The sequence below is a fragment of the Neopsephotus bourkii genome, unplaced genomic scaffold, assembly GCF_033783945.1.
Source record: "Neopsephotus bourkii isolate Nb327-2 ecotype Australia unplaced genomic scaffold, CSIRO-AGI_Nbou_v1 NB_1825, whole genome shotgun sequence".
NCBI lineage: Eukaryota > Metazoa > Chordata > Aves > Psittaciformes > Psittacidae > Neopsephotus > Neopsephotus bourkii.
In genome coordinates this window covers 3,899,330-3,924,760 of record NW_026902298.1, presented here as the reverse complement: position 1 = coordinate 3,924,760, position 25,431 = coordinate 3,899,330, and the positions used below count along the sequence as shown (strand labels likewise).

General features: G+C 47.0%; 1 protein-coding gene across 1 annotated transcript in view; it reads left to right on the top strand.

Annotated features, from left to right (window-relative positions):
- Positions 1-24,937, top strand: part of ME3 (malic enzyme 3) — a 114,696-nt gene extending 89,759 nt beyond the window's left edge. Inside the window, exons 7-14 of the mRNA XM_061343388.1 lie at positions 8,385-8,494; positions 19,927-20,024; positions 20,479-20,592; positions 21,253-21,358; positions 21,918-22,060; positions 23,194-23,367; positions 23,762-23,860; positions 24,653-24,937. Of these exons, the coding sequence (XP_061199372.1) occupies positions 8,385-8,494; positions 19,927-20,024; positions 20,479-20,592; positions 21,253-21,358; positions 21,918-22,060; positions 23,194-23,367; positions 23,762-23,860; positions 24,653-24,814 (1,006 nt within the window). The 3' untranslated portion in view covers positions 24,815-24,937. The remainder of the gene's footprint in view (positions 1-8,384; positions 8,495-19,926; positions 20,025-20,478; positions 20,593-21,252; positions 21,359-21,917; positions 22,061-23,193; positions 23,368-23,761; positions 23,861-24,652) is intronic.
- Positions 24,938-25,431: the final 494 nt, after the last annotated feature.

Here is a 25,431-nt window from a genome sequence, read left to right as displayed (position 1 = left end):
TGCTGCACTCTATGCACATGCAATGCTGCTGTTAAGGCAGAAGTCTCACCCTTACCATTCAGCAGCATGATGTAGACATGTCCCGTATGATAGACAGCCAGTACATCAACCCACCCAGTTGCAGTTGCCCACTTACTGTGTAAAGATACATGTTGTCAGCCAGTGCTGTAGCCCCTATATCTCTGAGTATGAACACAGTAACTCTGTTGGATTAAAAGTGTTATTTTGAAATAAACACCAAATTAAAATAAAGGGTGACTGCAGTGAAGAGAATGTTGTGTTTGTGCCCTGGTTTGTCCTTCTTTCTATTTGATAAGAAAGCTTGGCTGAAATGCCAGTTTATTACAGTGTAGTATGGCATTAGATACTTGTGGTTCATCTAGGGGGAGGAAATCCTTGGAGGCTAGAAAACTGGTAAAACACATTAGGAAATCACAAGAGGCTTGACAAGGAGGAAAGATTTAAGAGCTGTCAGGGTTGATTTGTGGGGGTTTTGTTTGTTTTGGTTATAGTCCCTAATTAATCCTTCAGGGAAACTATCCTGCTTCCTTCTGGCCGGGAGACCACAGGGGTATTGCAGTGGTGGTGTTCATGATAGAATGGGAACAATAGAATGGGAACCCAAATGATGGTCTCAGCTGCCATGAGTGAGATGCTTGTGGTGTTAAACTGCACCCGCTATGCCTGTGATGTCAGTGAGAGCAACACAATTTGCCTTTTCTGTGCTGTAGAGGAAGGATTCTGGCTGTTGTTTTCCTGTGTTTAGTTTACATGAGCTAATCTCCACATCGAAGGGAGAAGACGCTCAGCCACGAAACAATGAACTCTTATCTTGTGAGGAGGTGATGTCATGTCTGATGCTTTCATCCAAGTACTGGGAATCAAGTTCCTGGGGCCTCTCTCCCAGCTTTTTTATTTCTCTTATAGCCAGGGTGAATTCCTTGAATACAGTAAGCCCCCAAAATGTTCTCTGCAAAGTGGAGCTGGGAAATTCCACTTTACACATCTCCGTTCCCATCTGGTAAGTGTTTGGAGATCCTTAAGTGAAAGGAGACATTGCTATACATTATCACCCTGACCACCAGCATACTTTAAAGAGTTGATGGAGTGTGATCCTCTGTGAGCTCCGGACTAGTGAGTAATTCTACTATCAGCTTGGGTTTGGCAAACTTACATGAAACAGCTTCATTTTGTCTCAAATTTCCACTGGAATGACTGAATGCAACCCAGTAGCATAGCTTCTGTTAGGAAAGGAAGCAGAAATTGTTCAGAAGGTCAACACCATGCAGCTCTTGTAGCCTGCTTCCACGTATGAGGAAACCTGTGGGTATGAACTGCTGTGGTCTTCAATCTGCTGTGACTTCTTATGAGAGTCTGTAATGTCACACATAAATTCAGTAATATGGGAGGAACACAAATCTGTTGGAATTCGGAGGTTTCCTTCTCAGCTCGATGTTCAGGCAGGAATTCTGCCTACTTCCTGAGGGTGCTTCAGCTCCTTGTGGAAAGCATTTGTCAGTTCCTCTGCAGGAGTACCTCCCACCCTGTCAAGTCACTGCTGGCTCAAGGGACATTTGTCACTGAAGTGGAATGTGTCAGAGCCCACAAGAAAGCCAAGGGACTGAAGATTTACTCTTCCAATGGAATAATAATGTCAAACAGATGTCAGATTTCCATAGCTGGAGACCCCTGCAGTCAGCAGAAAGGCCTCCTGGTCTCATAATAGCCCCCTAGTAATGAAAGGAGGAGTGTGTCAGAGGCTTCAGAGTTAGCACTTGGAGTGTTTTGAAAGAAAGTGTGACTTCTGGGCAGTTTTAGAAAGAAAAGCCCTTTCTGGAGCAGCTGGGTGAGTTTCTGTGTTTTCCTGCTGTCTAAACCTCCATTCCTTACTCTTTCACCTAAAACACATGAAATGCTTGAGCTCTTTAATGAGAGCTCCAAGGTGTGCACTTTGCTTCTCTTGGGAGGCAGCTATGTGCAGAATTTGGCCCATTAAGCCTAGCCTGTGACTGAATGAAACAGATTGACAAACTGCTGTTGTATACAGCGAGTAATATACTTTGTATGATGCAATACACCGCTGCAGTTTTCCCTATCCTCAGTTACATGGCAAAGGGCAAATCAGTGTTACTCTTTAACTGGTACATTTTAGTAAACTGCAAGAAATACTCACCTAAAGTGTTCAAGGATCATAATCACAGTGACCCACAGAGGTTCTGGGGCTTGCCTATACGAGCAAATTAAGGTTGAAATCAAAATGCTATGGAACATGTGCTAGGAATGCTCATTGCACCTCTGAGGAGCTTCAGCCCATCATCATCTACAGTAACATTATGAGTTAATCCCCACACTCTCTTTCAAAGCAAAGCTCTGGAAATTCCTTCTTCTCTTTCTAAACTGGTGTAGAAACTAGAGATCATCCTAGAATCCCAGACTGGTTTGGGTGAAAGGGACCTTAAAGCTCATCCAGTTCCAACCCCCTGCTACGGGCAGGGACACCTTCCACTAGAGCTGGTTGCTCCAAGCCCCTGTGTCCAACCTGGCCTTGAACACTGCCAGGGATGGGGCAGCCACAGCTTCTCTGGGCACCCTGTGCCAGCGCCTCAGCACCCCCACAGGGAAGAGCTTCTGCCTAAGAGCTCATCTCAGTCTCCTCTCTGTCAGGTTAAAGCCATTCCCCTTGTCCCGTCCCTACAGGCCCTTGTCCCAAGCCCCTCTCCAGGTTTCCTGCAGCCCCTTTAGGCACTGAAGCTGCTCTGAGGTCTCCCCTTAAGGAGCCTTCTCTTCTCCAGGCTGACGCAGCCCAGCTCTCTCAGCCTGGCTCCAAAGCAGAGCTGCTCCAGCCCTCGCAGCATCTCCATGGCCTCCTCTCGACTCACTCCAAAAGTTCTCTCTTCCTCTTGTGTTGGGGCCTCATGAGAGCTGGACACAGGACTGCAGGGGGGGATCTCACAAGCGCAGAGGGGGAGAATCCCCTCCCTACACCTGCTGCTCATGGCTGCTTTCTGGGCTGCAAGCACACATTGTCACATCCCAGTCAGTTTTTCATCCACGGGTACCCCCAAGCCCTTCTCCACATGGTTGCGCTCAGCTGGGTTTTGAGGAGATGCCTGACCAAACTGACCCCTAAACTGTGGCCAGGGGCCCTGTGGCAGAGCACTGCTGGTCTGACCAGAAGCCTGCCAAGGACCGTGCTGACAATTAAACAATAAGAATGGCCTCAGGACACTGTGCTAGCAGTGACACAGGTGCTGGTGGTGGTTAATGTGCTAGAGTGGACTTCAGTGAAACCTAAATGCTGATCTCTTGCCAAGCATGGTTTTTTCTCTGATGATGGGCTCTTTTGTGGAAAACATGTCTTTTCTCGGAGATCAGAACTTTGGTTGCTGGTGTATGAAGCACCAAGACTGGAAGATCTCAAAGACAAAGGCAAGGACAACTTGGTTCTTTTCTGCCTGGTTTTCCCTAAGACTGTGAGTAGGACTTGCAGTGCATCAAAGCAGAATCCTTACATCGTGAATGACTCAAAGCAGTGCTGTAAAACACTAACTTCGTGTGATTCTTTCCATAACGGAACTGGCCCTTCTTGCCAATACAATTTCCTCCATGCATGTAGAATGCTTTATACTCCCTGCTCATGGGGAAACAAAATCCCCTTTTGATACTGGTCAGCAAAGGCGCTGCCCAGGTCCTCAGGCCACCCTTGAAGTTCTGTCTTGTGCAGTTTTGGTCAGATGCTCTCTAATGGTAACTGCTGTCTCATGAATTTTTGCCTCTCTGACCTTGTGGCTTATAATGAGGGTGGATGAGCTCGAGGAGGTGCATACAAATGAGGATGAAAGAGCAAAGTTGCATAATGAGATTGCTCAGGCAGTTAAGAAGTCTTGAATAAAGCTAAAACCACTGTCATCAAGAAAACATCCGCCTCCCTCTTCTGGGATTCACGCTCTTTTGTTCCGTACTTAGCACTCATCCAAGAGAGATGTGTATCATCCTCTACAGGGGATACAGGCTTTATTAACAGCATCTTCCCTGTTAGCACAGCCTAGAGATTTCATGGAGCTCTAGCTTGACAGTAGCAGCACTGGAACAGGAGTACAGTGATAATAAATAAAGCATGAATCCTTTGCTTGTTTGTTTTCCAGGAATTTGAATCATTTCTTAATAAATGTTTTCAGGTGGTAATTTTCACAACAGACTCGTAATGTCGTGTGTGTTTAGCTCCTGGAGTCATCCTTCATTAGGGTGACAGTCTTAGACTATTATATTTATCAGTAGTATATGATTTCATTAAAGATACTGCTTGTGCAAAGTTTGCTAGGCAAGGTCTGGAGATCAGACTAAAATGAGTGCATGGGACTGTTCTCTAAAGCATTTCCCAGTGAGGCTATTTATACAGGGAGGCTTTTGCAAGGTATGGCAAAGAAAGCCAGTATTATTTACGGCACAGACCCCAAAATGTGCAAACTAACGAGACAGCAATATAATCTTTAGCATGAATCTGCCCCATCCCTGGCAGTGTTCAAGGCCAGGTTGGACGGAGCTTGGAGCAAGCTGATCTAGTGGAAGGTGTCCCTGCCTGTGGCAGGGGATTGGAACTGGATGAGCTTTAAGGTCCCTTCTAACCCAAACCCTTCTATGATTCTATGAAATACTAGTGATTTGTTTTGATGAGGAAGAACTGGAAAAGTACATCTTTTTGTTTCCAGTTCTATAAAGTGGCTAAATTAATTCCAGAGATGGTGCAGAACAGGATCCCCAGATGGTGGTCTGGCAGCCAACAGTGAAGCAGGAGACATGGTGATGCTATTAATGGTTCTTGTAATGTCACCAGATACAGGCTTCAGTAAATGCTGTTGTAGCTGTGATGACGTGAGGACAGTGGTGAGGAACTGGTTTTAGAGAGAAATTAGAGACTCTAATTTATCCCACACACAACCTTCATCAGAGGATATCAGACTTTGCACTTGACATTAACATGCCATGCAACAAATCAGCAGAGTTTGGCTTATAACTCCAAAAGGTCTCATTTCTGCTGAGAAGTATTAATGTGTTGTAGTGGTTGAGGGGTGGGTGTTAGGACATTAACCTGGATAATATTTAGTGACCATAAAAGACTTTGCTGTTATAGTCTCTTCCTATTTCTGTCCAGTGTGTCTGAATTCTTTCAAAACCACTTGCCAGAGAGGTACAGAAATGAAGTCCAAGCATCCTTTTCCACAGCCTGCAAGTGTAAGCATTACTCCTGCTAAGGGGAAAGCTCCAGTTCCACAAGGAGACACAGGACTGCAGAGATCCCAAGAAATGCACACTTCAGTGTGCCCAAGAGGAATGGCCACTGCTAACTACAGGTTACACCAAGTCTTTGAGGGACAGGCTGCCTATGCATGTTAAGCCTTCCCACTGCAGGTTCTAGCAGTTATCTTCTGAAATGCTGAGCAACAGTCTGAAAGGCAACTGGTTAAGAGCTCCATGTCTCCTTCTGTCTGTAAGGTCTTGGAAGTCAAAATGAAGACTGTGGATATCCAAGGAATTAGTGCCAATAAACAGTACAAAATGTACCTGTGAAAACCAATTTCATAATGGACGACCCCCTTACCCATGATTTGGACGTGTAAGGAACACATGGCTAACAGGGAGATGACACACCATCCAGAACATCTGCTGGCATCTCACAGCAAACAGCGAATCTTTAAGCAACTTCAGTTGCTATAGAAACTATTTCTCTAACACTATTATTATTTATACGTATCACTGAGTAAGTAACATTGCTGACTTGCTTAATAAAACCAGTGACCTCAGCCAGCATTAACGTATGTGTGACCAGCTCTCCAAAGAGCACACGGGTGGGTGGGTTTCCCTGACTACAGACTCGAATTTGCAAGAGTATTAACCTGAACAGTATTTTTTCTCTCTTTGGAGCACGAATTCTTTCCTCTCTTTATGGTCTGCAGCATGAGCCAGTGCAGTTACTTGATCTGTTTTGGTCTTTGATCATTTTCTATTAAGCAGAGAAGTGTGGTGGCCCAAAGCCACTTCATTTCTCTTCCTGCCCCTCAGTATGACAGCACAGTGCTGGATGCAAACCCCTTTCACTGAGCTGTTTTTGTGAAGATCGTTGTCTTTCTCTCTGCAGTATGTTCACTGAGCTTTTTTAACCACATTTTTGAGCCTATGTGAGTCTTTGCAGAATGTGAGAACTTAATAAAGGTCACACATTGATCATAGCAAGACCCTAGGACCAGATGCTTTAAATGAAAGAACCCAGTATATCAGACTCACAGTTCAAGGTAGGAATGTTGGGATGATGCTCCTGGTCCTCAGGGAGTACCCACCTGCACCCCTCTGGAGCAGTGACACTTTCCTCTGGGGATGTGAAACTTCACTGAAGACCCCACAGAAAAGTTTCCACATCTTCTGTGGCCCTGATTCAACAAGGATTCCAAGCACCTAATTTTTCAGTTGATTTTTTTTTTTGTAGATATTTTTATTTATTGTTTATTAGTATTATTTTGCAAATATTAAGCTTATTAGGAAACTTAAATGGAGCAAGGCATTGAGTTGAATATGAGCTTTTTGAATCTAAGAGTCATAAACAGCTCTAAGATCATTCACAGAATCACAGACTGGATTGTGTTGGAAGGGACGTTGAAGCTCATCCAGTTCCAATCCCCTGCCACGGGCAGGGACACCTTCCACTAGAGCAGCTTGCTCCAAGCCCCTGTGTCCAGCCTGGCCTTGAACACTGCCAGGGATGGGGCAGCCACAGCTTCCCTGGGCACCCTGTGCCAGCACCTCAGCACCCTCACTGTAAAACAATTCTTCCTTATATCTGGTCTGAATCTCCCCTGTTTGAAACCATTACCGCTTGTTCCATCACTACAGGCCCTGCTAAACAGCCTGTCCCACTGTGGTCCTTTTCTAAAAGCAAGCACAGACAATGTGAAGCAAGCATTAAGAGCCAACCATTTTCCTTGTTTGAGACCAGAGGGTTCATGAAGTGAGAGTTTCTCATGATGGACAAATAAAGGAGCACAATGCATGTGCTTATTGTTATCTCCTTGCTGACAGACATAGTTGAGATGGAAAATCATATAATAAGCAGTTCAGTGCCTTTCCAGGGGATGCTGACTGTGAAAAGAGCTTTTCATAACAGGAGCCAGGGTTCTCAAATGTAGCAAGTTTTATCCAGTATCAGTTTCTAGTGGCAAAGGAGGGAAGGCTGAATGGCAGGTACATAAGGTGATGCTGCCTCTGCACTGCTTGCAGTCCCAGAGAGGCTTAGGTCTCTAAAACAGAGCAGCTATTTAGAGCCCTTTCACTTGCCTGCAGCCCAGAGGTTGCATTACTCATTCCCTGAGCTTCTCCACTGCCCTCTCACATTTATGTGAGAGAAAAGAGTACCTGTGGCCCATTTAGATTTTATTTGCAAAGCCTTAACACAGCCTAGAGTCATACAGAGGTGCTGACAGTATATGGCTATGGAGCAGTCTGAATATTACCCAGGTTTTAGAAGCTGTACACTTGCCCTGAAATTAATGCATCATTATGGAAAGTCTGCAATTATTTCCTGCCTCTTGACTCCACGGGTCACTGGCTGTCATTGTGTGCCTGGTTCCCTGCAAAGCAGCTCGGTAGAGACTTTCCAAAGCACACAAATGTGGCTGTGAAATCACACCTTGAAGCACTCAGTCCATGGGATCCTACAAGCAGGGGGGTTTCTCATCTCTTGGTCACCTACAGTTGAAGTGGGCATTTGGGGGTGTCCCTTTAACTGATCATAGAATCACAGAATGGTTTGGGTTGGAAAGGACCTTAAGATCACCCAGTTCCATCCCCCCTGCCATGGGCAGAGACACCTCACACTAAACCATGTCACCCAAGGCTCTGTCCAGCCTGGCCTTGAACACTGCCAGGGATGGAGCATTTACGACTTCTTTGGGCACTCTGTGCCAGTGCCTCAGCACCCTCACAGTAGAGAACTTCTTCCTTATATCTAACCTGAACTTCCCCTGTTTAAGTTTGAACCCATCACCCCTTGTTCTACCTCTGCAGTCCGTAATGAAGAGTCCCTTTCCAGCATTCTTGGAGGCCCCCTTCAGATAGTCCAAAGAGGCATATAAATATATACATGTATATAGGTATACATATTGAGAAGCCCCTTGAATTGTGAATGCAATTTATTCTTGGTGATTCCCTGTTTCTGAGTTTATGGACCTTGGGAAGGGTGTGGTCCTGTTTGCTGTTACTGTGATGCATTTCTTTTATGGTACCTTCCTCTCTGCACTAGAGCATCTAACTACAATATCCTGGTAAAAGATGTACATATCATCCTGTGTTGTGGAAAAACTTGTATCCATTTTTAATTACCCTTTAACTTGCAGGTATGGCATGAACTGTCTGATCCAGTTTGAAGACTTTGCCAATGCTAATGCTTTTCGTCTCCTCAATAAATACCGCGACAGGTACTGTGTGTTCAATGATGATATCCAGGGTAAGTACTGTTAGGACAATGCACATTTAACCTTTACCTTGTGATTAAGATCACAAGACTATTGTCCAGTAGTCAGATGTGTGATAAAGGTATAGTTTACACATAAGCATTTAAAAACACAAGCAAAAACACAGCACTCCAAGTTGAAAGGTGACCCTCCATTGTTCATAGGAATGTTCGTTGCAGAAGAGTTGTTCAAGGGGGAAAGTGGGTTGTGTGCTTTAGATTATTAAGGTAATTTAGAGAGTTTCATTAATTTTCTGTAATTTAGTTAAAACAATGGTGAGGGTTTAACAGTTATGCAAGGCTTTCAGTGTCCATGAGCCAGGTGGCCATTAGCTGCCCCTGCCATTGTCCCATTATTGTTATCCTCCTTTTTACATGCACAGTTGAAAAGTTAAACCAGCTTTTTTCCTCTTCATAGATGTTAACTCCACAGTAATCTGAGAACAGGTTTGCTCTCCCCTAGAGTGGTTAACATAACCCTTCTAGTGCCAAAGAGAAGTGATAGCAGCCAAGGTGAGGCTATAGCCAGCCTGTCTCCCAGGCCCTGGGAGGCTCAGCAGGCACAGAGGGATGGATGCATATTGGTGGCATCCTGCTCTGGTGCTGACTTTGTTTTAAACCATTGGAAGGGCTCGTTGCCCATCCAACAGGGATCTTCCCAAGTGATTCTGCATAATCAGTTCTCCTCTGAGTCCCTTCATCTTTCCTTAGTCCTGTTTACAACATGCAGGATTTCCAAGATTTGTTGTTTTCATTATTTGCAGTCAGTTGGGCTCGTCCTACCTTGTACTTGAAAAGAGACTGAAAGAAATGCCAGTGTTGTTTCACACAATGCTAGTTCTATTCTGAGCAGACTTTGCAGCACTATTTCTGCATCTGCTGCCCATCTAGCAATATTTGGCAGTGCATGTAACAGCTTATTCATGTCTATCATGACACAAGAAAGAGTAAGACCCTGGAGTGTGGGAATGCGTTGGTGTAATGGGATGCATGGTCCTGCTCAAAGATACTTCCACAAAGAGGCTTTAGAAGCAGCAGAGCTTAAGGCATTTCAGAGAAGGTGAGATAGGTACCCCTGTACAAGACTTATTGGGGGCTTTTGCCACCCGCAAAAGCTTTCAGTGGGGAGAGGAGCACAGAAGAGAATGCAGGAGATAGATATATTTTTTTAATAGAGTCTTGAATGGAAAAAACAAGAGCTCAAACTGTTCTGGAGATGGACAGATGGAGATGGACAGATGAAGGCCATAGTAAGAAGCTGATGATGTAAAGATTTATGTTGGATTAGTTGCTCTCTCTGCAACTGGAAGGGGACTGAGCAGTTGAAAGGAAAGGAGGCCAGGCGATGCAGCAGATCTGTGGGCCTGGATGTAGGTTTTCTTGGGGAATTAGAGTGAATTGGAAGGGTTTCTTAGTGAATTGGAATGGTTTCTTGAAGAAAAAGAGGATATTAAAGCAAAACCGAAGATTCTGGTTGGGAAGCAAGAGACTGTTATTTTTTACAGTCTCTTTTTGGCTATAGGTCATAGCTGAATGCCTCAAACAGTTCCTGGAAATCAACCACATCCAGAAGGGTGCTGTAAACCAGCATCACCATAAAGCAGACCTTGCCTCCTCCCATTAGATGTGTGTCATAGTGCATGGGAGAAGTCAAGTCCCCTGGAAATGCTCTGCAGTCCTACTTGTTAAAATGGTAGGATTTTACCTCTTGCTATTGAAGCTCCCTTATAAACTCAAATAAGGCATCTGGCTGGCACTGGTTTCATGGTAGTAGATAAGGAAAGAAATCCTGCTGATCTTTTGCACAGACAAGTGATGAGTCAAGGGAAGCAAGCCACCGTTTCAGGGGGGGTTTATGTAGCTGTCAGAAAGAAAAGGGATTCTAAGCTAGGGTTCTAATCAGGACTGTGTTTTGAGGACCTTTGGGAAGCTGAACTACTTGAATCTCCTCACTTAACTCTGTCTTGGGGTCATGTCAGAGATAATGGAGTTGAAGCTGGGATGAGTAGTCTGATCTCCAGATGATACAAGAAAGGCAGGAAGAAAGGCCATTTTCTCACACCCTGCTGTTCTTCGGTTTCACCTCAGGCTCTCTTTTCCAACATGCTGGCATTTCATGACTTGCCTGCTTAAAAAAGTGGGAGAGTTCAATGCAGATTGTGTTCCAAATGATTAATGAGAGTTATGCAAAGCCTTGTTTAAGCAGTTCTGATACATTCTACTCAAGTCAGGCAGGAAAAGACTTCCCTGAAACCTGAATTATCTCAGCTTCTGAGCTTGCATTTTCTTTAAGTATATTGATGTAAAAGCACATCTTAGGCACAAACAATGTAGGTTAGATCAGGCCTGAGCTATAGCAGTTAAACTTGTTGGTTAGTGGGGCTCTGAATGCAATGAGCCTGCACACACACACAGATGAAATGTGGGAAAGCAAGTATAAATTGCTCCACTTTATCTCCTTTAGGCCTCCCTCTTGCTGCCCCAGGGCCTACATGAACAGAAAGCAGTTTACATATGCCAACCTTTTGGGCCACACAAATTACTGTATTGCCAAACCCACCCTAAACCCATAGAGTTCAAGTGACTCAGACCCCTTCCAGTTCCAGCCAGGCTGCTGATGCTGAGCAGGACGCCTGCCAGGTACCACAAACAGGGACGAGGTGATTGCCCTGGTTCTGAAAGCCATTAGCCTGGGAGCTAGCAGAAGCTGGCTCGCAGTGCCCACACATGGGAGCCTCCCATTAAGGGCTGCTTCTCCTTCCTCCATAAGGGGATGACATCAGTCCTTTCCCAGCTCTGTCTGGGTTCATGCAAGGGGCAACAGCTTCAGTTTCAGCTCTGTGGGAGAAAACTGATTGTCACTTCTTCCTTTTTCCCAGTAAAGTGCCAGGGCAGGCGGTGAAGCACATAGGAAATCAGAGGGACATGAGAATGCTTTAGATCCTGCTTTCTCTTCCTACTGTAACTTTGCTCCACTTAACTGTGCACAGTTATCACTGGAGATATCACTGTAATAGGAAGTAGACAACTGGAAAGTCTTACAAAGGTGTCCAGTCCTGTGCATCCCTGAGACAGGCATCTCTGGTTTCCTGCTTCATACAAGAAAATAACATAAAATCATTGAAGGAGTTCGTTTGGAAGGGACCTCTGGACATCACCCAGCTCTCATTTAAATTAAAGGTAATTTCAAACTTAGATCTAACTTGGACATTAGATCAGGTTTCTTAGAGCCTTGTTCAGCCAAGTGATTTCCAGTATCTATAAGGATGGATGTTCACAATCAGGTGTGATTTTCCTTGGGAGATCCAGACTGTTCTCAATCACCATCATGTTCCCAAATGTACCTTCTAGAAGATTTGCTTTGTAATCCCCAGATCAGGGGGTTAGACCAACTGAGCTAAAATTCCCTGGATCCTCCTTGTGTCCCTTCTTGAAGATGGGTATGAAATTTGCCTCTTTTCAAGAATTAGGGATCTCCCCAGTTACCAAAACCTTTCAAATGATGACTTTGTAACACCATTGCCCACACACCTTAGCATCCTCAAGTGCATCTCATCAGGCCTCATGGACTTTGTGTGTTGAATAATCCCAGCTAGATAAGCAGGAGTCCATAGAAACCCTGTAGACTTGCACACCTCAAGTGTGCTTTGGGACTGTTCATCCTTCAGGAAGGCCCTAAGCAGTCTCAGCACATTTTGAAGCTAGCCTCACTTTAAGCAGATACTGGACTAGATGATGTCCAGGCATCAATTCCAACCTTATTTCTTCAGTGTTCATTCTGCTGGTTGATCGGTGTGTTACCCTCCATAGTCACAATGCAACCAGGAATTCTTAAGGCATAGACTTCTTACTCCATACTGAACAGCAGAAGTTGTTCTACAAGCGTAGTCAGAGAAAAAATGAAGAAATCTCTAATGTGCTATTTAAATAATTATATCTGATCAGGTCAGAAAGCCCTTCACGGACATGGGCAGGGCAGAGACAACAGTGCACAGAAGCATAAAGCCAACTATCTCCTGGCTCTGGGCATCTTTAGCAGTCTTTTAATACTAGACCCCATATAAGTATAGATATAGACCCCATACAAGTATAGACCCCATAAATATAGACCCCATATAACACTGATAACTTCTCAAAGAACCACCAATTGGAGTGTTACGGATATATCCATATCCAGTCTGAGATGCTATAAACAGACAGGATTTCTAAAATCCTGAACACCCACATTGCAAATGCGACTTCTTCAAGGCACTTCAGGATGGGAAATGCCAAATCACTAGCCACATTAAAACACTGAGCCTTTTGTATCCCGTAGTCCTCCCACAACTACACTACAGACAGTGCTTGGGGTCATCACTTCGCAGACCTCTCCAAGACTTCCCAGTGTCAGAGCAATGACTCCTCTTTGTTGTTGGATGTGTGACTGCTGATGAGCCTCAAAATATCTCTTGACCCACCAACCACCTTTCCTCATTATCCTAGCAGATAACCCTTCCATAACCTTCCCAGGACACTTCAGCAAGCACTGAACACTGCTCCCAGACCTCAGCTGAGACTGGGAACAGGCTGACTCCAGTGCCGCTGATCTGGGCCAGTTAGAAATCAATCATGTGCAAACACGGCCTGTTTTTCAGGCACGTTTCCATGTGGTGTGAGAAGCAGGCGAAGCGAGTTGCTGGCTCGGCATTAACTTAATTGCAACAGATTAAAATGGTACAGCATCTTACTTTGTTGTTTCAGCTGGCGTGGAAAACGCATCAGTAATTGTCACAGGAAACTAAGGAGGAGGGGAGCACAATAGGAAGGGAGCGCTGGACCATACGGTGCTACAGGACAAAGCAGGCTGTGTCCTGCCAGGCAGCTCCTGAGCAGCATGCTTTCTCTGGGGGGATTTACCCAGTATGAAGGTAGATGTGGAGATGCTCTCAGTTTCACCATTACCGAGCCCTCTCCAGCCTACTGTGCTCTGCATTTTCCCTTGATGCTGCTATATTAGATACAGATGCATTGTCCCCAGAGACATTCAAGGCCAGGCTGGATGTGGTTCTGGGCAACCTGATCTAGTGGAAGGTGTCCCTGCTCATTGCAGGGCTTTGGAGTAGAAGACCTTTGAAGGTCCCTGCCAACCCAAACCATTCTGTGATATAAAGGGCAGCTCCTAGACCTTTGTCTAAATCACACATTGACTGCTAAGCAAGTCAGAATAATATAGACTCCTGGGTGTACAGGGTCCTCAGTTTCTTGGGCTTAGTGGTGCAAGGCTCTAAGAAGCTGGCCTGTATTTTATGCCATTTTGGGGATTGTAACATTTGCTTCCCTTTCCTCTCTGATGCCATTGCAAACTCCTCCTTTGCATAAAGAATAGCATACATCTCCTCTGTGCTAAGCTGTCCATGATCTCTAAGTCCAGGCTGCTGGCCACTGCCGCGATGTTTGTTTCAGGCACTGCACTGTATAGCTTTACAGTGGAAGGATTAAAACCAGACACCTAGGATGACCTACATTAGGCATCTGCTTTAAGATGAGCTCTGCATCTCCACTGTCAGTCAGCTCTTCACCACCTCTTCTGGGTTACCAATGTCCCTAAAGCTGTTAGTGTAGAAAGTGAGTTCCTTCCCTGAGCACTTTGCCTTTTACTGCTGCTCTCCTTAACGTGCTCCACAGCATTTCTAGGTTTATTTCATTCATGTTTTACAGAGGCCCTTTGGGGAAGGGCTAACACTATCCCACAGTCATGGAGGTGAAGACCTTGAGCTGCAAACACTTCAGCAGCTTTTTGTTTCAGCTCTGTTGTGTTTGACTTTTGATTGAGTATTTGGAATGGATCTGGACAAGCTCCACTCTGCTTTCCAGTAACAGGCGGAACTGCTGCGGGGAGTTAATGTGAACCAGAATTTGGAAAAGCCCTATGCTTCCTCTGCATCCATAACTTTAGATGTGTTTACTTGGCTGCCCTTCGCTGGAGCTGTTAAACTGGTGTTTGCTGTTCCCTGGGCCCTCGTCTGGGCATGGTTTTGATGAAGCAAAGTGTAAGCAGACAGGACGAGGGTGAAAAATACAAGATCAGGCTGAATTTGGCCACTTCTTCCACCAGTGTTGGGAAGGGGAGCCACCCGCATGGGTGCTGTGCGAAGGAACAGGCAATGGTGTGGGCTGCACGCTCCCATCACTGCTGCTGTCGGAAGGATACAGCATGATGGTGATGCTCTGCTCTGCTCAGCCTGGTGACAGGGGGACTCCCTGCTTCCCCCATGTCCCTGCTTAGCCATGGGGTGCTGTCACACATGGTACACCCTTTACATCAGCACTGGGCAGCACTGCTGTTGCACTCAAGCCAGTAACTTCTTGTGTGAAGCTGCTTGCCCCTCTGTCCACTCTCCCCACTCTGACGAAGGATGAGGTTCCTTTGGGCTGCATCCTTTTCCATCCATGCAACCTTTTGGAGCTACTGAACAGATCCTTTCCCCCCTGTTTTGCTCCAGTGTAGCTCCGCTGACATCTACTGGGGATAGTTCTGACACTGGTGCAAGTGGAACATCAACCTCGGAGGGGGTTTCCTTAATGTTTTACAGTATTGACTGTGCCTGAGTGTCAGAGATTAATTCATGGCCATTTTCCTGAGTGCACCTTGGGTTTAAATGCCTCTTCTTTGCTGGTCCTGTTGCTCTGGACTCCCCAGAGAGGTTCCTGAGGTCTGCTTGCCATTCTATGATGCTATGTTGAGTCTTTGACAGATGAGATATTGCAAGTGCTTTCCTTTCTTCTCTCTGCGCTCCTTCATATCTCATCTTGGATGCAGACCCGCCAAGCTGGCTCTTGCTAATTACTTAGGGAAGTAGTTATCTGCAATAGCAGCATTCAGTCTCTTTGGAAAACAGACCAACGTGTTGAAGGGTAGTGGGTTTTTTCTTGCCACAACTCATGGTGAAGGGTTCCCCACCCCAGGCTCTTTTTTTGGTTGAAGAACAATGATTAGACAGTTCCTTACACAAACCAGCTGTGAACTCTCCTCGAAGGAGATGCTCTGCTGTTCCAGCCTCAGTATTTGTAATTATCAAAGACAGATACTGAGCTGAGGCCAAGGTACAGTAACTTTGATGCTTGAGTAATGGGGGTGAGATGCAGTTTGGGAGATGTGGAGGGATTAGAAACACATTGGAGGGAGAGGAGGAGGCTCAGGAATGGCAGAGTGGGTCAGAGTCCTGCTGTTAGTCAGAGCTGCAGTGCAAGTGCAGGGGATGAGTAACGGCACACCCAGTCCCACTGGTCCCCACTCTACACATGCACGCTGCTCTGCAGATGAATCCATGCATCCTTCCTTTCCATACACCCCCCCTTCTGCAGTTCCTCCTAATAACATCTTTAAGGAGACCTCAGGCCCCTCTGCTTAATCTCCCATGAGCATTTCCCATTGAAATGGGTTTGCATTTGTCCTGTCAGATTCCTTGATACTCACAGGGTATAAAGCAATCTTGCCTGGGTCAGGACCAAGAGAAACAAGATACTTCTCCAGTTACATTTCTCTCTTTTAAATACTTTCCAGACATCTAATACTGCTAATGCTGTGACCCTACACTTGCACTGTCACACTGTAATTATTCCACTTGGGAATTTTTTCCTCTGATCCATTCCCCATTACCACCCACATGGGCATTTCGGGATGCAAAGTGAGCCTGGGAGATAGCATGGGAGCACACAAGTGTATGTGGAGGTGTTCATATTCTCCTGCATGTCACAAGCTTAGCACTGCTGACAACAGAGAGACACCCACTTCCTTGCAGTTCATACTGCCAGGGTGGGATCCCTTCCTCTTCAGTTTAGATGCCTGCAGTAGAACTGTCTACATGTATTCCAATTATCCTGTCTCTCTTAAAGAAATGGTGGCAGTGACACCTTTAGGGTGCATTTGATGTGATCCACTTCAGGCATCTGCTTTAGCGTGAGCAGGATCATGCATGTTTGTTTAGAGGAATCCCATCCTCAGCATCTGGCATGGCAGCAAGCCTTCAGTCACAGTATCACAGTATCACAGTATGTTAGAGATTGGAAGGGACCTCAAAAGATCATCTAGTCCAATCCCCCTGCCGGAGCAGGACCCTGCTGATTATAGACTGAAACACAGAGAATGAGCTTGGGCTAGGTATGTGACACCCATAAAAAGCAAAATCTAAACCCAAGGCAATTATCTGGTGTTTCTTTAAATGCCTTGGATAGCCATGATCTTCCTCTGTAATTTTCCCAGTCTGACAGCATGGCGCTTTGCCAGCCAAGTACACTACTCTAAATACAGCTTAAAAAGGCAGAGATTTAGTGCAGGAGAAGCAAGAGGAAATCCCTCACATACATCCTTCATTTGTCTGAGTCGGCATGTTAATAGTGAAGCAGAGCAGCACTCCGTGGCTGGTTCCCTCCACATCAACTCCCTTTTAACCTGACTCAACTCAGGTCATCTGGGTCTGGAAATAACATGACACAAACTGTTCTGTGGGCTAATGAAGGCAGTTCATTAACTTCAGTGCACTCCAAGGCCAGGTTGGACACAGGGGCTTGGAGCACCCTGCTCTAGTGGAAGGTGTCCCTGCCCGTGGCAGGGGGTTGGAACTGGATGAGCTTTAAGGCCCTTTCCAACCCAAACCAGTCTGGGATTCTGTGATTAATCCTCAGTGCTGAAGCAAGTGTCCCAAGTGATTTGCTGCAGGCAAGAAGCTGACAAAGGCTCCAACATTAGCCTAGTCCATTTTGTGTTTGACATGGATGTTTGTGATGCCCTCATGAATAAAACATGGTGCCGCTGCCATTCTGTACCAATGTGTCTGTGCATGGACACCAGAATCACTCTTTAGTGGCACTATTCATTTTTGGAGAAATAAACTCATCTGGGTTATAAATGCAATGTATTGGTGAGTTAATGGAACTTATAAACACTTCTGGTCTGGCCTGTAAGGGCCACAAGGATGATCCAAGGACTGGGAAGCCATGTGAGGAAAGGCTGGGAGAGCTGGGACTGTTCAGCCTGGAGAAAAGAAGGCTCAGGGGAGATCTTATGACCATGTTCCAGTAGTTAAAGGGTGGCTACAGAGAAGATGGAGGCTCCCTTTGTACAAGGAGTCACATGGAAGAGATGAGGGATGGTGAGGACAAGTTACTCCCGGGGGAGATTCTGACTGGACACAAGAGGAAAACGTTTCCCAGTGAGAACAATCAGCCACTGGAATAATCTCCCAGGGAAGTGGTATATTCCCCAGCATTGGACACTGTTAAGATACAGGTGGACAGGCTGCTAGAACATCTAGTCTGGGTCATGCTTTGCCTAGAAGGGTTGGACCAGGTGATCCTTGATGTCCCTTCCAACCTGGGATTCTGTGATGCTATGATGCACTGAAGTTTTTCTCTGTCAGAGTAGCTGATACTGGTTCCCTAAGCAAAATAAGTGGTGTCAGTAGAAGTTACTTCTCTGCCAGTGTAACTGTGCTCCCGCTAGGTTTTCTTCTTGCACGGAAATAATGAGAGAGTAAATCATTCCCTGATGCTATGATTTATCAGCCGGTTTCTGCTTTAGCTCTGGCTTTTGCACTGCAGAAAAGGAGCAAGTGACGCTGGGATGTCCTTCCTCAGTCCTTGACAGATGGGGCAGCACCATCTGCTGGTTTCACTGCTCATGGTCGTGCTTTGCTCATGAGCTGCTGTTTGCTGTTAGAATCACAGGGTCACAGAATGGTTTGGCTTAGAAAGGACCTTAAGATCATCCAGTTCTAATCCCCTGCCGTGGTCAGGGACACCTCACACTAAACCATGTCACCCAAGGCTCTGTCCAACCTGGTTTTCAACAGCACCAGGGATGGAGCATTCACAACTTCCCTGGGCAACCCCTTCCAGTGCCTCACCACCCTTACAGTAAATAACTTCTTCCTTATACCCAATCTAAACTTCCCCTCTTTCAGTTTGAACCCATCACCCCTTGTTCTACCTCTGCAGTCCCTAATGAGGAGTCCCTGGGAGTCCCCCTTCACTGATGCCTGGCAGCAGCCCAAGCCCTAAGGACACTGCAGAGGGTCTCACTGAAGCATTGGCTAGTTGAAACCCAGATGCACTAGCTGATTAAATGGGCAGGAAACTAGGAAATGCTGGAAATCTGGTGAAATCAGATTTATTGGCCTAAAACAGTTCATTGTCCCTCTCCGTGGCCACCCTTAAGATTCATTATTTGTGGACTGCCTTGTAAAGGTGAAAATGGACAGACTAGCATCAGGGCTCGGGCACATCCAAATTGATACCCTTTAAAATGCTGAGGAATAAACCCAGTGGCCTTGATGGTGTTTATGGGTCCTTTCCAGCTTGTGATATTCTGGATAAAACTGCCTCCATCATTCCTAGCTCTCCTTTAACCCTTGTATCCAGCTTGCCCAGGTGATGTGAGATACCATCAGTGCCTGAATCCCACTTAGTCTGTGCCTTACTTGGTTCTTCCCACTGTGTTCCTTCACTTGGGATAAGAGATCAGATGAATATTGTATGTGATTGATGCGGGGTGAGGGCAGGTTTATTCAGCCCACAGACATCTGCCTTCCTTAATGAATGGAAAGCTGCAGGTATCACAGTGGCTGTGACACCAGGAATCTGCTCTCCGTGTACTGGATTCTTCCTCACTAATCTGGGAACAACTCATGATCACAGTGATTCCTTAATGCTTGGCAGTGAGGCATGATGGCTCTGAGTCAGGGAAGTGAAAAAAGAGAAGGTGGTGCAGGGCTGTGGTGGTGAATGAGAAGGGGATGGTAATTCCATGATCACAGAGGATTTTGAGACAAGGGTGCCCAAGTTCACACCACCTCCTGCTGCAGATGTCTTATGGGACTTTTTACAAGGGCCTGTAGGGACAGGACAATGGGGAATGGCTTTAACCTGACAGAGAGGAGACTGAGATGAGCTCTTAGGCAGAAGCTCTTCCCTGTGAGGGTGCTGAGGCGCTGGCACAGGGTGCCCAGAGAAGCTGTGGCTGCCCCATCCCTGGCAGTGTTCAAGGCCAGGTTGGACACAGGGGCTTGGAGCAAGCTGCTCTAGTGGAAGGTGTCCCTGCTTGTGGCAGGGGGTTAGAACTGGATGAGCTTTAAGGTCCCTTCAAAGCCAACCCATTCTATGATCCTTAGGCATCACATGTATCTTAATCCCTTAGGGAGTTAGCTGTTAACTTCTTCTGGCATTCTCGAATTCATCATCCCTTTGAATCTACATGGAGGGTTGTTTGTGTTCTCCTGCCTTGCAGGGGTCTTCTGAGATTTACTATTTCAGAGTAGGAACAGCAGCCTGATGTTTCAGTGACAAGATCTAAGAGAATGGATGCCGCCACAAGGTTTCTAACAGCATACCAGTAGGGCAGACAATCCGTTTGCAAGGATGTCCATCTCACAGTGCTTCTCTCTTTTCAGGCACTGCGTCTGTTGCGGTCGCTGGCATCTTTGCAGCCTTAAGGATCACAAAGAACAAGCTCTCTGACCATAAGTTCGTTTTCCAAGGAGCTGGAGAGGTAGGAGAATGTTCCTAAGTTTGTTCTTAGATATGATATAAATCCAGAGAGAGAAGAGTCAACCACAAAGCTTCCTGCAAGGCTTCATGGAAACAAAGCACAGAAGCAGGTTGTCACTGGGCAGGAGTGGGCCGCATGTGTGGACCATGATGCTACTGCATAGGAGTTGCCTTTTAGTGAGGCAAGTGCCTTGAGGGAAGTCCCTCATGAGGCAGCATGCCGCAGGGACATTGAGGAGGCTGGTTTGAGTCTTCAGGTTGGTATTTAGGGTAAACCAGAGCCTCCTGAGCAATAGAGTCAAAAGGACTGTAAGCTCAAAGAGCTGGAAGAACATACCCTCACTTTTTGGAGTCAGTCATATTGCCCCCATGGCAGAAGTCAGGTAGTCTGTATGACTCCTTGCTCAAAGAGAGATGGTGATACCCCAGTGAAGTGTCTATATACTGTGTTCCAGGCTGCAATGGGCATAGCTTATCTCCTGCTCATGGCCATGGAAAAGGAAGGAATTTCACGAGAGGATGCCATCAGAAAAATCTGGATGGTGGACTCCAAGGGACTGATTGTCAAGGTAAACGTGTCCCCAGAGCTGAGCTTCACTCCCCTGCCACCTCCTGCAAGCTAAGAGAGGCCAGAGCAGGCAGATACCTCGGATCATACCAGGAGTAAGGGCTGCAGATGTATTGGTGTCAGCAGAGCTGTCACTGCTTTCAAGAGGACCAGGTCCCATGGTGACAGTAGTGTACCAGCAGCACTGGCTGCTCTATAGGCAGTGCTTTGGGCTGTACCTCTGCAGTGGTAGGATACACTGCTGGCCATGGTCTCAAGCAGTGTTGCAAGTCTTGCATGTCGTATGGGTTATTACAACAGCAACACTGTGCCCTGCTTTGGTAATCTCACCTGCCCTGTACTCCATGGGGCCTCAGGGGCCTCTTCCCTTGTCCTTCCTCAGATGTGAGGAGACTGGTGCTATATATACACCTCCTCTGGCCTCGCAGCCAGGTCCTTCCAACACAACATCAGTATAGTCTGGAGGGTGAGAGGAGCAGAGACCAGCCCCGTGTGCCATTGCACCAGCAGCTCAGTGCCTGGCTGGCTGATGCTGAGGTCCTGCTCTGTGGGATCTGGTTCAGGTAGAGAGCCAAGAGATGAAATGAACTAGTGAGTTACTGCGTTATGTCTCCACCTATTGCCAGCGGACCAAAGTTTAACTCCTCCTTTCTCCTCACAGGGCAGGAGCCACCTGAACCATGAGAAAGAAATATTTGCTCAGGACCACCCCAGTGTGAACACACTGGAAGAGGTTGTGCAGAAAGTGAAGCCTACAGCAATTATAGGTGGGGTTCCCTTAGTGTGACCTTTCCACACCAATTCAGTTCTTAGGAGAGTTTCTGTCTTCCTTCCAGGGCCTCCTTTTGCTCTCCCAGTCAAGATAAAATTAACATTTTTGTCCCCATTTTACCAGTTGAGTTATCCACATCCTTTCCCTTCAGCCATGGGGCACAAGGTTCCTCCCTTTTGGAGCTGTAGGAGCCCTCTCAGGGTGTAGAGGGATGTAGAGGGAGGTGCTGGGGGTGGCAGGACCTGGGGCTTTCAGCAGCACACATGGCCTCGGCAGACTGGGCACAACAGTGATGACAACAGGCAGCTCAGGCAGGTCTTTGGGGGCAAAGTGCTGCAGCCAGACTGGCTTAAACACTGATGACAACACTGCCCAGAGGAGCAGGGGGCTTTGAGATAGGCTTTTAGTCTGAGAAAGAAACATTCACACCTTCATCTCCAGGGATGGGTCCTGTTTCCTGCCACAGTTCATTTACCAACAGAGGCATTCAAGAGGGATCACCCCAGTACCAGCCAGTCAGAAAGCACCATCTCACTCTGCTCTCGTTGTTCTAGGTGCTGCAGCCGTTGCAGGAGCCTTCACTGAGAAGCTGCTGAAGGACATGGCAGCCTTCAATGAGAGGCCCATTGTGTTTGCCCTGAGCAACCCCACCAGCAAAGCAGAGTGCACAGCGGAGCAGTGCTACCGCCTCACCGAGGTACTGGAGCTCAGCGTGCTGCGGGTGGCCAGGACAGTGGTGCCTGGTGGGCAGACAGTGACAGGGGGCATAAGGTGAAGTAAGAGTCTTAAAGAACAGCTTTCACACTGTGGGGGCAGTCAGGAGGTGGAACAGGGCCCAGATTGCTCGTGTGGACTCTTTGTTCACAAGTTTCTAAGAGCAGGCTGCATAAAGCCCTGAGCAACCTGGTCTGATTTCACAGCTGACCTTGCTGTGAGCAGGAGTTTGAGTCCCTACCTGGCTGCATTACTCTGTGATCCTCTAAAGAGCGTGCTTGCCTCCTTCACCCACAGCTGGATGTCCCATCCTCCTAGGTTACTGTCCCCTGTGTTTTGTCATCCTGTGCAGCTACATTGAAAGTTGGGTTTCATCACCCAACTTGGAACCATTGTCACTGAAGAATTACTATCATGTGGACTATAGTGGCAGGACAAGGGGTGATGGGTTAAAACTTAAACAGGGGAAGTTCAGATTGGATATAAGGAAGAAATTCTTTACTGTAAGGGTGGTGAGACACTGGAATGGGTTGCCCAAGGAAGTTGTGAGTGCTCCATCCCTGGCAGTGTTCAAGGCCAGGTTGGACAGAGCCTTGGGTGATATGGTTTAGTGTGAGGTGTCCCTGTCCGTGGCAGGGGGTTGGAACTTGATGATCTTAAGGTCCTTTCCAACCCTAACTATTCTATGATTCTATGATTCCATGACTGAGTTGATGTGAGAGAGGATGCCTTATCTTACTGTCCCCTTTGCCTTGCCTACCACTTGCTGCTGGCCTGAGCAGTCACACAGCCCCCAGATCTTCGTCCCACATGAGTCCCACTTCATAGATGAAGAAGACTGACTCCTCCTCAGCCAGTCCAAAGCTCTTGTAGTTGGGCAGTGTGAATACGCACTCAGTGCTCAGTAGCCCTGACCATGGCCCTGGTCGTGGTCCTGGGGACCAGGCCCTCTAGCAGTGTTAACTGGAGATGGCTCTGGTGGAGATGTCTCTCACTGACTGGCTGGAGCCTTGTCCACTGGGTCACCAGAGTCCCCTGAGCACAGACCACGGTGAGCAGCAGACATGTAACACTTCCCTTCTGAATCTGGATGCTTCTTCTTCTCTCTTTGATCAGGGACGGGGGATATTTGCAAGTGGGAGTCCGTTCTCCAAGGTGACCCTGCCCAGCGGACAGACCTTCTTCCCTGGCCAAGGAAACAACGCCTATGTCTTCCCAGGAGTGGCACTGGGAGTCACTGCCTGCGGCATCCGGCACATCTCTGATGAGATCTTCCTCATCACAGCAGAGGTTTCCAACTGGCATTAATTCATGGTTTCTAAGAGAGAGAAGAGGCACAGGCACCTCCTTCAGGTGTTCTCAAGAGCCTGGATTGGGGCAGTGTGTTGAATGGAAGTGGCTCATCAAAACCCTCACGCTTCCATAGCACGTACAGAGGTGGAGGAGCCAGGAGGTTCTCCTCATTCTCCATAACTGCTGCCCTAGCAAGCATCTCCACTATCCTGGCCCTGATTTTAGGTCTGATGAAGCTAATACACGTGTATTTTGAATAGCTCAGCAGTTCCCACACAGAAGTAGTCCCACGTCTGCCACTGCTGAGGTTTCACCCTCATAACATGTAAGACTAGTGAATGTGGTACGTGCTTGAGACCATCTCTGTAAACTGCCTTTCTCTTCCTTGCAGTCTATTGCTGCCCAGGTGACAGAGCAGAATCTAGCAGAAGGAAGACTCTATCCCCCCTTGGACACCATCAGAGAGGTGTCTCTCAAAATCGCTGTGAAAGTGAGTGTTTCCACTTTTATTTCCACTTCCCATGGTAGGGAGGGCAGGAATTGCCCTGGCATCATTTTCGCTTTTTGGGGTTTTAGTTCAACTTGCTCTACAGCCTAAAGCAATGGAGCTCAGGATCCTTCCAGCCAGAACTGCTGCTTTGATTTCTCCCATCATTAAAACCCAAATGTGAAAAATGCCTTGTGACACTGGGTGCCTCACAGCTCACAGAGCTCTGCTTTATTGCTTGGAGACATGAGTGCTCAGCACCACGAAAAAATAAGGTTTAGGGTCCAAGTCAAACAAGACTCAAGTTGCAGAAAGACTTTGCTCCTTTGGAACCTCTCTTACTGTATTTGATGGGGCCCAGGTACCTAAGTTCTATTCCACATCAGGCTTGTTCTAATTACAGGATTGGTGACCTGTATACATCAAATTTGCAATTCCCATTCGGGGAACACCCACTGAGAATCATACTGGCCTGCTGGGAGTTACTGGTGGATGCACAGTGTAGGTGAGGAGCTTAAGGGTGTGAGTGGAGGTGACTAAAGGGCTGCTCTCCTTTAGCTGCCCACTCCAGCCACTTTGCCAGGGCAGAGGTGTGCGTTTCAAAGCAGGCAGCTTCATTTCCTCACCCAAGGGGTGATGCGGAGCTGACCCAGAGAACTGCACAAAGGGAAAGCAACAAAAAGACACCATTTTGAGAGGTAGAAAGAGGGGAAATGCAGGCAGGGCCAAACTGCAATCAGCTTCCACTCCATAACAGCACGGTTCTATCAACTCGTTTTGCTTCTCTCTCTGCAGATTGTGGACTGGGCCTACAAGCATGGTCTTGCTTCTTGGTACCCGGAGCCAGCAGACAAGGAAGCCTTTGTGAAACAGCTCATGTACAGCCCTGAATACGATTCCTTTGTGAGGGATGACTACAGGTGGCCCCCCACAGCCATGCAGACACAAGACATCTAAGCTTTCATGACAACTCTTCTCTTGTTTTTGCCATCAGTTCCCATGGTTCATGTCATTGTTGATACAGATGCACCTTCAGGCTTGCAGAATGATAAAAGTAAATGAATCCAATAGGGTTTTTTTTACTTGCTGCTGCTTTTTCTCTTTGGGAGCATATCAGCAGGGAATGAACCAGAGTGCAAGTCAGTGCTCCAAGGAGAGATGGACTATGGCTGCAGCTTAACATAGTGCCTGGCTCCCAGCTCAGCTGCCTCTACCTGGGCCACCACAGAAGCAAAGACTCCCATTCCTAGTGAGAGAGCCCATGGGAAGCCCAGAGCCCCGCTGCCACGGTGGGAGCTGTGTGCATGATCATCCCTCACACACGCAGCCACGCTTTCCCTTTGGCTCTCTGGATGTGATGGGAAGTGTGTGCATTGCCCTGGGAGAACTGCACACTGGGGCAGTGCTACCCTTTCCTGCTTTGAAAGTCCCCAGTGTCGGGGGAGTCTCATCCAAGTCATGGATGTGCATGGGCCATGCAGCCTGGTGCTGTCCTGTGCTCCAGGCCCTTGGAAACAAACCCCAAACCTCCATCCCCATGGGGACAACAGATTCCCTCCCCTCTGCAATGCAGG